At 48.9% G+C, this 16,405-nt stretch overlaps 1 protein-coding gene across 1 annotated transcript in view; it reads left to right on the top strand.

Annotated features, from left to right (window-relative positions):
- Positions 1–16,405, top strand: part of LOC120034711 (F-box only protein 41-like) — a 78,006-nt gene that overhangs the window by 47,154 nt on the left and 14,447 nt on the right. Inside the window, exons 4-7 of the mRNA XM_038981318.1 lie at positions 1,038–1,111; positions 11,851–12,248; positions 14,504–14,751; positions 15,100–15,215. Coding sequence (XP_038837246.1) covers positions 1,038–1,111; positions 11,851–12,248; positions 14,504–14,751; positions 15,100–15,215 — 836 coding nt within the window. The remainder of the gene's footprint in view (positions 1–1,037; positions 1,112–11,850; positions 12,249–14,503; positions 14,752–15,099; positions 15,216–16,405) is intronic.

Raw genomic sequence — 16,405 nt, 5'->3', positions numbered from 1 at the left:
TGGTCGTTAGCGAGTTGGGTACACCAGGGTGCATAAGAGGAGATTACCGCGGTCATGACTCATGACTGCTCGTGTGGCCGGTATTACGGTCACCGCAACAGACCTAGGTGCGAATACTTTCTGAAGGCACTTGTAGATCAGATTGTGCTGGATAGAAAAGTCATCCGCTGATGCACCTCCATCACAATGTTTTCACCTTATGTCAGAGGAATTTCATAATTCCTTTATGTACTCATTAATTAAAATCAATCTGTCTATTTATAAGAATTTGTAAGATACTTATTAACATAAAATAGACAGGATACAGTCTTATTAAAATTAGATAATAGTATTTATTCTCTGAGCACGCTCCCATTTAACCATAAACAACATTTTATATACAAGATATGACGTCATTGGTTACAGAATAAATCTCCTCCTTTTGACCAAGATAAAACAGGTTCAAAAGTTCATTCCAACTCTCCAGCGCACACACATGACACACAATATAATTTATTCTCCTGAAGGCTCACTATAATTACACACCTGTACACCAGCATTTGAAGTAAGTCTGTTTTATGTACTTCAGTTTTATTGTGTGTGTGTGTAATATTTATTTGAAACATAGAGTAGATTGAAGAGAAACACTAACAGTGGGATGTGGTGTTGACCCTTGACAAACAAACTCTCCTCTGAATATAACAGCAGTACATAGTTGCAGGGCACACCAATAGAATATTCAGGTCTATTCAACATTCACTGTGAGTTACAGAACACAAGCAGAGGAGTATTTTCACTACAATGTGTAAAGTCCTGTTTTTTTTGTGTTTTTTTGGGGGAGAAATATCAGAATTCAAGGAAACAGTTTAATGTATTGACACACCTGTCACTTTCCGCCTCATCTCATCTCTCCTCTCTTTCTTTCCTTCTTTCTTTTCTTTTTTCTTCTTTCCTTCCTTCCTTCCTTCCTTCCTTCCTTCCTTCCTTCCTTCCTTCCTTCCTTCCTTCCTTCCTTCCTTCCTTCCTTCCTTCCTTCCTTCCTTCCTTCTTTCTCTCAGAGGAACTCCAGCATCTCGGGGACGTCTAGGGGCATGTACCAAGTGTCTGACCGACGATCCTCTCCCAGCACCGGGTAAGCCAGTCCTCCACACGCTATCCCACACTGCACTGCTCTCCGCCACACAAACAAAGTAGCATAAACTTGCCCGTACACACTGATCTAAGGCCAGTTAAAAAAAAAAAAGTATTTAACCTTTATTCAACTAGGTAAGTCAGTTAAGAACAAATTCTTATTTACATTGACGGCCTACCCCGGCCAAACCCTAACGGCGCTGGGCCAATTGTGCGCCGACCTATGGGACTCCCAATCACTGCCGGTTGTGATACAGCCTGGAATCAAACCAGGGTCTGGAGTGACACCTCCAGCTCTGAGATGCAATGCCTTAGACCGCCGCGCCACTCGGGAGCCCAGAGTTATGTCCCCTCCCCATGGTTGAGGTTGGAATAGAGGGAGATGAGCTGACTTCACTCTCTGCACTGTAAGTGGCTTTGGATAAGAGCATCTGTTAAAGGTAAGCTGCAACGCAATGCAACCCCCCTGGTGCACTTAGGTACAGTGACTTGATGTGGGGCCCTATGCTTGGGGGCCAGTGGTCCAGCAGATGGATTCTGAGCACCAGACCGTGGCCTGAAGTGAGCCGGTGTGTGTCCGACTGGGGCAACAATGACTCAGACCGAACTGGACTCCCACCCTCGGTGTTGGAAGGTATCAGAGGGCCCCAGCCAGGTAGTGTTTGTCCAGTACTGTGCCCTGGCCCTTTGCCAGCCTCATAAAACACGACACCCTGTTTTCCTGCCGGGCGCTGAAGTGAGACCGAATCTGTCAGCCATGCAGAAACAGTAGGGGAATGTTCTGTCCTAGCTCTTGCCTCCCGCCACGATGCGTTCCCACTCACACCAAATGCACACAAGCGAACATGGCACACACACACACACACAGTACCAGCCGTGGGGCATCGCCACTGCTCTTTGACACATGCTTGTAAATGACGGCGGTCACTGACAGTAAGGACTTAAAGTGTCAGTCCTGCTTTCTCAGGCCTGGCTGCCTCTGTGGGCACAGGGCAGAGAGAGTGAGGGGGAGCAATACAGAAAGCGAAAGACAGAGCGAGAACCTGTTTACTTTTGTTTCGGTGTGTTCATGGATAACTTGTCATATTTGGTTCACCCCCTACTCAGATTAGTGAACTATGTGATTTATGTTGGGTATGAATAAACAAGCAAACATTAGATTGGGATGAAATGGTAAGTTACAGGTGGTTTTCGCCCTATTGATTCCTCAATTCTAAATGTCAACGTTTCGACTCACTGACACTAAAGTCATCCTAACCAAGGATATGATTCATCCCGTATGGTTTTCAGATCGTCACCGACTGATCTCATCTTTGTGCAATGATGCTTCTTCATGTGTATTTTGATTTGAGTGGCTCACTGAATGGTCCAAATTCGACCCCCCCATCTCATGCATTTTGAGACGCCCATCTCATTCTCTTTCCTTCACTGCTGATCCAAACCCAAACCTGCATCCCAAATGGCATCCTAATCCCTATTTAGCGCACTACTTTTGTAAATAAAAATGGACTAGGGTGCCTTTTGGTATGCAGCCCTGGAGCCCTTGTATGATGATCAAGCTCCGTATCACCATAGTATCATATCCACACAGAACATTGTGTATTTTTAAATGTAGACCTTTTCTGCATCGTTATGTAACTCTGTGTGTTTGTGTACGTGCGCACGCGTGCTTCTGTGAGTGCATGTGTGTAACTCGTGACTTTACCGGCCTTCTGTCACACAACTTCCGCGTACCTCAGACGATGACACCGTCCCTCTTCAGCCTTCGTTTTTTGGCGAGACAATCGTGAAGTCACACACACACACACACACACACACACACACACACACACACACACACACACACACACACACACACACACACACACACACACACACACACACACACACACACACACACTCCTCCCAAGCCTTCCCGAGTACAGTGAATCATGATGGTAGTTAGTCACTAAGTGACCATTTCATTTCCTAGATTAGAACGTTCCATTCATGCCCTCGGTCTCCCAGAGATGAATATGATTTATTTGTTCCAAATGCAGTGACGGAAGATGCTATTTAGGTGCTTGTTTGAGAAATAGATATTTGACACTTTGCATATTTGGGTTTTAAAAAATATCTTATTTTGTTACTTTATTGACGTGGATTGGATAATTCGCACTGAAATCATCGACTCCATTTTGCACCGAGATGGCTACTCTGTCGCCCATCCTGAGCCCCACTGTGCATTACTGGTCAGGAAACTGTACTTCCCTGTTATACACTTGAATAATGATCTGTACCCAATTAGCCAGCTCTGCTGATTGAGTCCACAATATTGATCCAACCTGTGGCTTTTATTGCTAAAGCCACCAGTCCAATATAGGATGTGTACCAAGTACCTGTCATGTTTTGTCTTTGATCTTCATGTCTTGTCCCTGTGCTTCCCTCTGCTGGTCTTATTAGGTTCTTTCCCTCTTTCTCTCTCTATCGTTCCGTTCCTGCTCCCAGCTGTTTCTCATTCTCCTAACGACCTCATTTACTCTTTCACACCTGTCCCCTATTTTGCCCTCTGATTAGAGTCCCTATTTCTCCCTCTGTTTTCCGCTTCTGCCTGGTCGGATTCTTGTTTGATGTTTGCTGTTCCTGTGTCCTTGTTCCGCCCTGTCGTGTTCTTTGCCTTCTTCAGATGCTGCGTGTGAGCAGGTGTCTATGTCAGCTACGGCCAGTGCCTTCCTGAAGCGACCTGCAGTCTGTGGTCGCGTCTCCAGTCGTTCCTCTCTATTGACGAGAGGATTTGACCATTGATAATATCCAGGAGAATCATTATTTGTTTATTACTGGAATAAAGACTCTGTTACTATTACGTCGCTTTTGGGTCCTCATTCATCAGCATAACAGAAGAATCCGACCAAGATGGACCCAGCGACTATGGATTCTCTCAACACTGCCGTCGAGTTCCAGGGAGCAATGCTCGGCAGACACGAGCAGGAATTGTTTGCTGCTCGTCATGCCGTTGAGACCCTGGCCGCTCAGGTCTCCGATCTCTCTGGACAGTTTCAGAGTCTTCATCTCGTGCCACCAGCTACTTCCTGGTCTTCCGAGTCTCCGGAACCTAGGGTTAATAACCCACCATGTTACTCTGGGCAGCCCACTGAGTGTCGCTCCTTTCTCACCCAGTGTGATATTGTGTTCTCTCTCCAGCCCAACACGTACTCAAGAGAGAGAGCTCGGATCGCTTACGTCATATCACTCCTTACTGGTCGGGCTCGGGAGTGGGGCACAGCTATCTGGGACGCAAGGGCTGAGTGTTCTAACGATTATCAGAACTTTAAAGAGGAGATGATACGGGTTTTTGATCGTTCAGTTTTTGGGAAGGAGGCTTCCAGGGCCCTGGCTTCCCTATGTCAAGGTGATCGATCCATAACGGATTACTCTATAGAGTTTCGCACTCTTGCTGCCTCCAGTGACTGGAACGAGCCGGCGTTGCTCGCTCGTTTTCTGGAGGGACTTCACGCTGAGGTTAAGGATGAGATTCTCTCCCGGGAGGTTCCTTCCAGCGTGGACTCTTTGATTGCACTCGCCATCCGCATAGAACGACGGGTAGATCTTCGTCACCGAGCTCGTGGAAGAGAGCTCGCGTTAACGGTGTTTCCCCTCTCCGCATCTCAACCATCTCCTCCCACCGGCTCAGAGACTGAGCCCATGCAGCTGGGAGGTATTCGCATCTCGACTAAGGAGAGGGAACGGAGAATCACCAACCGCCTTTGCCTCTATTGCGGTTCTGCGGGACATTTTGTCATGTCATGTCCAGTAAAAGCCAGAGCTCATCAGTAAGCGGAGGGCTACTGGTGAGCGCTACTACTCCTGTCTCTCCATCAAGATCCTGTACTACCTTGTCGGTCCATCTACGCTGGACCGGTTCAGCTGCTTCCTGCAGTGCCTTGATAGACTCTGGGGCTGAGGGTTGTTTTATGGACGAAGCATGGGCTCGGAAACATGACATTCCTCTCAGACAGTTAGGGAAGCCCACGCCCATGTTCGCCTTAGATGGTAGTCTTCTCCCCAGTATCAGATGTGAGACACTACCTTTAACCCTCACAGTATCTGGTAACCACAGTGAGACCATTTCCTTTTTGATTTTTCGTTCACCTTTTACACCTGTTGTTTTGGGTCATCCCTGGCTAGTATGTCATAATCCTTCTATTGATTGGTCTAGTAATTCTATCCTATCCTGGAACGTTTCTTGTCATGTGAAGTGTTTAATGTCTGCTATCCCTCCTGTGTCTTCTGTCCCCTCTACTCAGGAGGAACCTGGTGATTTGACAGGAGTGCCGGAGGAATATCATGATCTGCGCACGGTCTTCAGTCGGTCCAGAGCCAGCTCCCTTCCTCCTCACCGGTCGTATGATTGTTGTATTGATCTCCTTCCGGGGACCACTCCCCCTCGGGGTAGACTATACTCTCTGTCGGCTCCCGAACGTAAGGCTCTCGAGGATTATCTGTCTGTTTCTCTCAACGCCGGTACCGTGGTGCCTTCTTCCTCTCCCGCCGGAGCGGGATTTTTCTTTGTTAAGAAGAAGGACGGTACTCTGCGCCCCTGCGTGGATTATCGAGGGCTGAATGACATAACGGTTAAGAATCGTTATCCGCTTCCCCTTATGTCGTCAGCCTTCGAGATTTTGCAGGGAGCCAGGTTCTTTACTAAGTTGGACCTTCGTAACGCTTACCATCTCGTACGCATCAGAGAGGGGGACGAGTGGAAAACGGCGTTTAACACTCCGTTAGGGCATTTTGAATACCGGGTTCTGCCGTTTGGTCTCGCTAATGCTCCAGCTGTCTTTCAGGCATTAGTTAATGATGTACTGAGAGACATGCTGAACATTTTTGTTTTCGTTTACCTTGACGATATCCTGATTTTTTCACCGTCACTCGAGATTCATGTTCAGCACGTTCGACGTGTACTCCAGCGCCTTTTAGAGAATTGTCTCTACGTGAAGGCTGAGAAGTGCGCCTTTCATGTCTCCTCTGTCACATTTCTCGGTTCTGTTATTTCCGCTGAAGGCATTCAGATGGATCCCGCTAAGGTCCAGGCAGTCAGCGATTGGCCCGTTCCTAAGTCACGTGTCGAGTTGCAGCGCTTTCTTGGTTTCGCTAATTTCTATCGGCGTTTCATTCGTAATTTCGGTCAAGTGGCTGCCCCTCTCACAGCTCTGACTTCTGTCAAGACTTGCTTTAAGTGGTCCGGTTCCGCCCAGGGAGCTTTTGATCTCCTCAAGAAGCGTTTTACGTCCGCCCCTATCCTTGTTACTCCTGACGTCACTAAACAATTCATTGTCGAGGTTGACGCTTCAGAGGTGGGCGTGGGAGCCATTCTGTCTCAGCGCTTCCAGTCTGACGATAAGGTCCATCCTTGCGCTTACTTTTCTCATCGCCTGTCGCCATCGGAACGCAACTATGATGTGGGTAACCGCGAACTGCTCGCCATCCGCTTAGCCATAGGCGAATGGCGACAGTGGTTGGAGGGGGCGACCGTTCCTTTTGTCGTTTGGACTGACCATAAGAACCTTGAGTACATCCGTTCTGCCAAACGACTTAATGCACGTCAGGCTCGTTGGGCGTTGTTTTTCGCTCGTTTCGAGTTCGTGATTTCCTATCGTCCGGGAAATAAGAACACCAAGCCTGATGCCTTATCCCGTCTCTTTAGTTCTTCTGTGGCTTCTACCGACCCCGAGGGGATTCTCCCTGAAGGGCGTGTTGTCGGGTTGACTGTCTGGGGAATTGAGAGACAGGTAAAGCAAGCACTCACTCACACTGCGTCGCCGCGCGCTTGTCCTAGTAACCTTCTGTTCGTTCCTGTCTCTACTCGTCTGGCTGTTCTTCAGTGGGCTCACTCTGCCAAGTTAGCTGGCCATCCCGGCGTTCGGGGTACGCTTGCTTCTATTCGCCAGCGGTTTTGGTGGCCTACTCAGGAGCGGGACACGCGCCGTTTCGTGGCTGCTTGTTCGGACTGCGCGCAGACTAAGTCAGGTAACTCTCCTCCTGCCGGTCGTCTCAGACCGCTTCCCATTCCTTCTCGACCATGGTCTCACATCGCCTTAGACTTTATTACCGGTCTGCCTTCGTCTGCGGGGAAGACTGTGATTCTTACGGTTATCGATAGGTTCTCTAAGGCGGCACATTTCATTCCCCTCGCTAAGCTTCCTTCCGCTAAGGAGACGGCACAAATCATCATTGAGAATGTGTTCAGAATTCATGGCCTCCCGTTAGACGCCGTTTCAGACAGAGGTCCGCAATTCACGTCACAGTTTTGGAGGGAGTTCTGTCGTTTGATTGGTGCTTCTGTCAGTCTCTCTTCCGGGTTTCATCCCCAGTCTAACGGTCAAGCAGAAAGGGCCAATCAGTCGATTGGTCGCATATTACGCAGCCTTTCGTTTCGAAACCCTGCGTCTTGGGCAGAACAGCTCCCCTGGGCTGAGTACGCTCACAACTCGCTTCCTTCGTCTGCTACCGGGCTATCTCCGTTTCAGAGTAGTCTTGGGTACCAGCCTCCTCTGTTCTCGTCCCAGCTCGCCGAGTCCAGCGTTCCCTCCGCTCAGGCTTTTGTCCAACGTTGTGAGCGCACCTGGAGGAGGGTCAGGTCTGCACTTTGCCGTTACAGGGCGCAGACTGTGAGAGCCGCCAATAGACGTAGGATTAGGAGTCCTAGGTATTGTCGCGGTCAGAGAGTGTGGCTTTCCACTCGTAACCTTCCCCTTACGACAGCTTCTCGCAAGTTGACTCCGCGGTTCATTGGTCCGTTCCGTGTCTCTCAGGTCGTCAATCCTGTCGCTGTGCGACTGCTTCTTCCGCGACATCTTCGTCGCGTCCACCCTGTCTTCCATGTCTCTTGTGTCAAGCCTTTTCTTCGCGCCCCCGTTCGTCTTCCCTCCCCCCCCCCCGTCCTTGTCGAGGGCGCTCCTATTTACAAGGTACGAAAGATCATGGACATGCGTTCTCGGGGACGTGGTCACCAGTACTTAGTGGATTGGGAGGGTTACGGTCCTGAGGAGAGGAGTTGGGTTCCATCTCGGGACGTGCTGGACCGTTCGTTGATTGATGATTTCCTTCGTTGCCGCCAGGGTTCCTCCTCGAGTGCGCCAGGAGGCGCTCGGTGAGTGGGGGGGTACTGTCATGTTTTGTCTTTGATCTTCATGTCTTGTCCCTGTGCTTCCCTCTGCTGGTCTTATTAGGTTCTTTCCCTCTTTCTCTCTCTATCGTTCCGTTCCTGCTCCCAGCTGTTTCTCATTCTCCTAACGACCTCATTTACTCTTTCACACCTGTCCCCTATTTTGCCCTCTGATTAGAGTCCCTATTTCTCCCTCTGTTTTCCGCTTCTGCCTGGTCGGATTCTTGTTTGATGTTTGCTGTTCCTGTGTCCTTGTTCCGCCCTGTCGTGTTCTTTGCCTTCTTCAGATGCTGCGTGTGAGCAGGTGTCTATGTCAGCTACGGCCAGTGCCTTCCTGAAGCGACCTGCAGTCTGTGGTCGCGTCTCCAGTCGTTCCTCTCTATTGACGAGAGGATTTGACCATTGATAATATCCAGGAGAATCATTATTTGTTTATTACTGGAATAAAGACTCTGTTACTATTACGTCGCTTTTGGGTCCTCATTCATCAGCATAACAGTACCACCTTATTCCCTATACAGTGTGCTACTTTTGACTAGAGCCCTATCTGCCCTGGTCAGAAGTAGGGCATTGTATAGGGAATAGGGTGCCATTTGGGATTCAACCAAAGTCACAATGCCAAGTGGCCTCTCCTCTGCTTCTTAAGCGGTGTCACTAGGGTCTAATGTATGCATGTTCTACCGTAGTGGAGATGAGGTGAACACATGCACATTTGGGAGTATTCCATTGGTTCCATGGTGCCAGGCAAGCTCAATCGAGCACAGTACTATTTGAATCCAGTTCTGGTGTGGATTTACCAGGTGCACCTCAAATCGCTATCTTCATATCAACTTCTAGTTATTTCACTGCAGGAGTCGTATAGCAGCTTGATATAATCGCCTAGACTGTTTTACATTCACTCTGAATTCAGGATGCGTTAGCCACGGTCGCTAATTAGCTAGCTAAACCGCAGGATGGTTGTGTTTGATGTCAAAGTCATGTAGCGTGTGTGCATGTCAGTGTACAGCAGCATCTTTGTTCGCTCACTCGCTCTCTGTCTGTCTGTCTCTCTCTGTCTGTCTGTCTGTCTGTCTGTCTGTCTGTCTGTCTGTCTGTCTGTCTGTGTGTGTGTGTGTGTGTGTGTGTGTGTGTGTGCGTGTGTGCGTGTGCGCGCACACTGGCTGCCTTAGAACAACTGCTGATTCCAGAAGCAGTCACTGTAGTCAATTTTGCCCCAAAGCAATCCCTCCCTCTCAGTCCTCATGATCTAAATTGGTCTACTTCATGTTTCCTCGGAGCTTCAAGCACTTTTATGCTGAAGTAGTATCTTCACTCTCCTCTGATGTTATTCTACATTTTGAGATACAGTCTAAAGGAGTTGTTGTCGCGTAGTTGAAGCGTCTTGTCGGCACCAAGAGTTTGAGTCTTTGTCCGTGATGAAGAGGGAATGTGTTTACAGCCTGGCTTATGAACTCCAGAATGTCTCCCTCGGTTGATTAAAAGTGCTTTACACGTAGGCATACATGTATTAAAGCAATTGGTTATATTGAAATGCTGAGGGAAGGGAATGTACCACACTCATATCTACAGTATCTAGATAATATTATATATCTACAGTATCTATTTCAAAGAATATGTAATGATATACCAACCTATTAAAAATTCTCCTTCCCATACATACACTACACAACCAAAAATAGGTCTACACGATTGCACTGTATGTTTGTACACTACATGACCAAAAGAATGCTCATCGAACATCTCATTCCAAAATCATGGGAATTAACATGGAGTTGGGCCCCCCTTTGCTGCAATAACAGCCTCCACTCTTCTTGGGAAGGCTTTCCGCTAGATGTTGGAACATTGCTGGGGGACTTGATTCCATTCAGCCACAAAAGCATTAGTGAGGTCGGGCACTGATGTTGGGCGATTAAGCCTGGCTCTCAGTCGGCGTTCCAATTCATCCCAAAGGTGTTCGATGGGGTTGAGGTCAGGGCTCTGTGCAGGCCAGTCAAGTTCTACCACACCGATCTCGACAAACCATTTCTGTATGGACCTCGGTTTGTGCACGGTGGCATTGTCATGCTGAAACAGGAAAGGGTATTCGCCAAACTGTTGCCACAACGTTGAAAGCACAGAATCATCTGGAATGTCATTGTATGCTGTGGCGTTAAGATTTCCCTTCACTGGAACTAAGGGGCCTAGCCCGAACCATGAAAAACAGCCCCAGACCATTATTCCTCCTCCACCAAACTTTACAGTTGGCACTATGCATTGGGGAAGGTAGCGTTCTCCTGGCATCTGCCAAACTCCGATTCGTCCGTCCGACTGCCAGAGGGTGAAGTGTGATTCATCACTCCAGAGAACACGTTTCCACTGCTCCAGAGTCCAATGATGGCGAGCTTTACACCACTCCAGCCGACGTTTGGCATTGCTGATCTTAGGCTTGTGTATGGCTGTTTGGAACTCGGTCGTGAGTGGACGTACTTTTATTTTGTGGGGGCTCTAATTTTCCATGCAGTTGAACGTTTCTGCTGTACAAATGCCTGGGGTCTCCACTTAACCCAGTAATAATCCAGAGCACAGGAGCTGGGTATAAATATGAATATCCATGAAAATGGCCACTAGCATAAAATCTGCTTTTGTTTTCCCCCTACTTTTTTCATGGTTCATATTACTGGTAAGGGAATAATTCCTTCTGTTTTTCAGGCTGACTTTAAAGCACTACAGTATGTTGTAGTCGATTAAACTTTATTACCTTTGGTAAAATATATCATTTTAAAAAGGCTCTGTAGGTGCGTTGATTGACAATCGCGGACACACATGTTTTCGGCGTGTGTGTGTATGTGTCAGTCAATGGGGAAAGTGTCAAAATACCTTTTATATTCTCAATGCTACAGGGAGGGACATGTTAAATTGTGCCTCAGATTTTTGGGACATGTAGCCACTGCCAGAAGGCAGTAAGTTCGTGAAATGCATTCTGGGTAAAAAGAGCTGTCCTTGAGGGGTACAGTGTTTCCAGCTGGGACTATGGCCAGAATCCTAGTCACTGCCAAGACATTAGTCAAATATGTGTCTGCAAACTTAAAGGGACACACCACATCACTATTCAAGTATGTCTGCACAAACTTAGTTTAAGGGACACCTTCAAAACACCCCTAGACAAGTGTCACACCCAACCCTGTGCAGTTACTACAAAAAAAACAATGTGTAGGTTGCAGATACGTTTCATATCCTTCGTTTTGGAAGTCGTTAATCTTACAAAGGTCTCAGTAAGTATTGGTCTATACTGAGCTGTGGAAACCATGGCAACACACTTTTGGGCTGTAGAATCATGCGGTATCAGGAAGTGACAACGTGTGGTGGCTCCACTGCCACTTCTCCTCATCTCAGCCGATCACTGACCTGACAAAACAGATCTGGGACCAGGCTACAGTAACACAGATGACCTATTTGATGGAACCTGTGTAGAGTAATCTAATACTGTATACGTTTCAATGGTTTCTGTCTGTTAGTTGTCCATGTGTAAAGTGTCCACAAAAGTTGCTTTGAGTTTTTTTTGAAGTGGTACCACTGAGTATAACTTATCCCCTCTCTTCCGTTCTCCCCCCCCCCAGAGTGTCGGGCCGGGTCAAGTCCTGCTCCCAGGGCTCGGGCGGGGGCTACGACAGCGGCGACAGCGTGGAGATGCACGCCATGGAAGAGTGCCCCGAGGACCAGTACTACCACGTCCAGTGTCGGCTGGGGGAAGGGGGCAGACAGGGAGGGGGCGGACAGTGCTACGAGAGGGCCGGGGTGTCCCGGAGCTGGGGGCTCCGCAAGCAGGCCATCCAGAACTGGCAGCGGCGACCCTACCGGAACAGCACGGAGGGGGAGGAGGGTGACGTGTCGGACGTGGGCTCCAGGACTACCGAGTCGGAGGCGGAGATGTGGGAGCAGCAGGAGAGGAGGGCCACCATGGCTGAGACGCAGCAGTCTGGAGCACCGAGACAATCTGGGTACCGCCTAGCCACAGGTAGGAATGGATAGGAGGCTAGGCTAAGCTACGTTGCTAATCTTTACCTTGCTTAGTCACAGGTACAGTACGGTAGAAGGCTAGGCTAGGCTACGTTGCTAATCTTAATCTTTGTTGACTGGCCTTTATTTAGCCAGGTAGGAGGCTAAGTCGCTTACCATTTTTTTAAATCCTGATTTATCCGTTGATTGATTGCTTAATTGTTACTCAGCAGATACTTGTAATGTACTGGTGATTTACAGAAAGAATCAGTCATTTCTAAAGGGAACAGCTGTCACATGTCTGGCACACCGTATGACCCTGAGCCTGCCTGCCATCCTGCCAATGGCACCTGCAGCACACACACACAGACGCACGGATAGTATCCCCTCCCTCACTCATACTCACACACACACACTGTCCTGCGGCCCAGGCTAACAGTAGTCAGGTGTGTCAGAGAAGGGCAGAAGGACGGTGGCTGGTGTGAAACTGGGTCATGGCAGTTCTAGTCCCAGGTGTTCCAGGGTAAGGCTGTCCAGAGAACAGTGATGGACGACTAATGACCAGAGCGCTCCACAAACTGATTCCGAATCAGCCCAGGGCGCCCTGTCATAGAGGGATGACTTTTCACCAGACTGCTCTACTCTCACACACACTACCCAGATAGTTCACGCATGAACAAGGGGATTTTGTGTGTGTGTGTGTGTGTGTGTGTGTGTGTGTGTGTACTGTACTGTACCGTTCCCAGGGTTTTATACTGTTATGCGACAGTATGGCTGAACTTTCTCATATTGATAGAACCATAGGGCTCTCTTCAAAAGTTGTGCACTACATAGGGAATGGCGTGCTATTTGGGCCGCAGACGTTGACAGTGTTGACGAGAGAACCAATGGATAAACTATTCTTTACCTTCACCACTCCTGGTTCCAACACAGCAAGCGTCTCTCTCCCTTAGTTGCCTTCCCCAGCCAAGATCCCACGATTCCTGACTGGCGACCTCCATTTTATTTCGGAACACCTTGGGTTGCGTCTCAAGCTATTCCCGATTTGGTGCCCTACTTTTCTACCAGGCACAGTAGAGAACAGGGGGCCATTTGGGATGCAAACCCTTTTGCACATGGCAATAGCCGCAGTCAGAGAGACCAGGTGCATCATCGGAGAGAGTAAGGATGCTTCCCAAATGGCACCCTATTCCATATATGCGCCCTGGTCAAAAGTAGTGCACTATAAAGGGAATAGGGGGCCTTTTGGGATGTGGACTTAACTAGGACAGAAGCCATTGAAACATGCCCATTTTGCCTTAAATGGACACATTTTTGGGCAAAAGAAAGATCTACCCTATTCTCCTTTTGGTTACAGCTACTTGGCAAAGGAGCTACTGTAAACCCAAACAGGCAATAAAGCTGTCCTTTTTGACACAGCCCAGAATGTCTGGTATGAGAATTCAAATTGGCACCACCACCATTACATAATATTACTTGTCATGTAAATTACATTTTATGCTCTGACATCGTCCTCCATATAAGATTCTCAAAGCGTTTGCCAGGGTGGAGTTTGAAATGGCACATATCAGCGTATCACACGGTATGACTGCTAGCATGCATTGGTAGATCGCTAGCTGGCGTAGGCGGTGTGCCTCTCGCCGCGAGGCCTGTCGCTTCCAAAGCCTCCTTCGCTTCTTCTTTTCCAAGGCCGACAGGGATGACACGGGCGATGACTCATCACATGGATTGATGCCTGCTGGGAGAAATGGAAATGTGCTAGATTCAGTTTGGTCACATGGTATTGGCCAATACAGTACATGTCTTCAATGGCAGATATTTGAAAGCCTCTGGTCTGTGTTTGAGGGGGAATGCAATAAGTCTCAAGTGGATCGCTTGCACCACATTGTGGATATTTTGTAGAATGCCACTAATATATTTTTGCGACTCAGGATGGCGTCTCTAAACTAACCTCCGTCTCTTTCCCCTCCATCTTTCTTTCTCTGACTAAACCCCCTGCCTCCTCATCCTCCTCTCTTCCTCTCTCCTCCCCTTTTCCACCTTTCTCTTTTTTTCTTAACCCCCCCTCTCCTCATCCTCTCTTTTCTCCTTGCCTTCGGCACTTATCTCTTTCTTTACCGACCCTCCTTCTCACCATCCCCCTCCCCCTCCTTTCTCTACCTACCTGACAAATATCCCGGTCCCTCCCCCTCCACTCTCTTTTCCCCTCTCCACCTCTCTTTCTTCACCTAACCTCTATCCTCTTTCTCTCTTTCTCTCTTCCCGACGCTGCAGGCCGGTCCGAGGGGGGCTATCGTCACAACAAGCCGTGTCGCCACGACAAGAGCCCGTCCCGGTCCAACAGCGAGGTGATCAGCCCGGAGATACTGAAAATGAGGGCGGCTCTGTTCTGTATCTTTACCTACCTGGATACCAAGACCCTGTTGAGGGCCGCGGAGGTCTGCAGGGACTGGAGGTTTGTGGCCCGCCACCCTGCCGTGTGGACCCGGGTGCTGCTGGAGAACGCCCGCATCTCCTCCAAGGTAGAGGACGCGGATCGTACACGCGGAACGACAGACCAAACACACGTACACACCACAGGAGGCTGCTGAGGGGAGAACGGAGCAAAGGGAATGGCATCAAACACCTGGACACCGCGTGTTTGATGTATTTGATACCATTCCACTGATTCCGCTCCAGTCACTACCACGAGCCCGTTCTCCCCAATGAAGGTGCCACCAACCTCCTGTGGTACACACACATTATGCACCTGCACACACGCGCACCGATTCTGCTGATGGTTTACTTGCAGTAATTGTGATATGTGTTACAGTGAGTGCTTCGAGCGTCTGCTAAATGACTAAAATGTAACTGTCATTTCTTTGTCCCAGTTCCTGAGTACACTGTCCCAGTGGTGCACCCAGACCCATTCCCTCATCCTCCAGAACCTCAAACCACGACAGAGGGGCAAGAAGGAGATCAAGGAGGAGTACCTCAAGAGCACACGGTGAGAGGAGAGGCGTGTGTGTGTGTGTCATGGACTGATTTCCCTCTGTACAGCGAACAGCAGGGGTCTGCAGTACTCTCCCTCCTTCTCTTTTGTCATTCTCTCCTTGACCTCTCCCATCATCTCTTCTTCCCCTCTCCCCATCATCTCTCCTTCCCCTCTCCCCATCATCTCTTCTTCCCCTCTCCCCATCATCTCTTCTTCCCCTCTCCCCATCATCTCTCCTTCCCCTCTCCTCATCATCTCTCCTTCCCCTCTCCCCATCATCTCTTCTTCCCCTCTCCCCATCATCTCTCCTTCCCCTCTCCCCATCATCTCTCCTTCCCCTCTCCCCATCATCTCTCCTTCCCCTCTCCCCATCATCTCTCCTTCCCCTCTCCTCATCATCTCTCCTTCCCCTCTCCTCATCATCTCTCCTTCCCCTCTCCCCATCATCTCTCCTTCCCCTCTCCCCATCATCTCTCCTTCCCCTCTCCTCATCATCTCTCCTTCCCCTCTCCCCATCATCTCTCCTTCCCCTCTCCTCATCATCTCTCCTTCCCCTCTCCCCATCATCTCTCCTTCCCCTCTCCTCATCATCTCTCCTTCCCCTCTCCCCATCATCTCTCCTTCCCCTCTCCTCATCATCTCTTCTTCCCCTCTCCTCATCATCTCTCCTTCCCCTCTTCCCATCATCTCTCCTTCCCCTCTCCTCATCATCTCTCCTTCCCCTCTCCTCATCACCTCTCCTTCCCCTCTCCCCATCATCTCTCCTTCCCCTCTCCCCATCATCTCTCCTTCCTAGTCTATATACCGTAGCAGGTTGAGAATGTGTGAGAGAGCCCCAGGCTCTATCTCATTCCTGACATTGTGAGTGTTTGTGAATGTGTGTATGCACTGCCTTGTATGAGTGTGTGCACGAGTGTGCGCACACTGTAATCAGATGCTTGCTCGCGTTATCCCTCCTCAGCCTTATGAATACAACATGGCTTTTATTCTATTCGATTATGCTTTCCACAAACCGATTGAATACGTTTTAGTACATCATTTTTCTTGACTCTCTTGTTCAGAGCAGCATGATGCCATGCATTATTAACATTCTACTGCTTAGACAGACAAATCCAAATCCATTGCTGCAGTGCCTTGTTAAACTCAAGGACAATACTCATTCCGCACTGAGTAATTGGTTACTCAGCGACAGTGGTTGTTCC

This window comes from Salvelinus namaycush, chromosome 42 (genome assembly GCF_016432855.1).
Source record: "Salvelinus namaycush isolate Seneca chromosome 42, SaNama_1.0, whole genome shotgun sequence".
NCBI classification, from domain to species: domain Eukaryota; kingdom Metazoa; phylum Chordata; class Actinopteri; order Salmoniformes; family Salmonidae; genus Salvelinus; species Salvelinus namaycush.
This window is presented reverse-complemented; position numbering and strand designations above follow the sequence as displayed.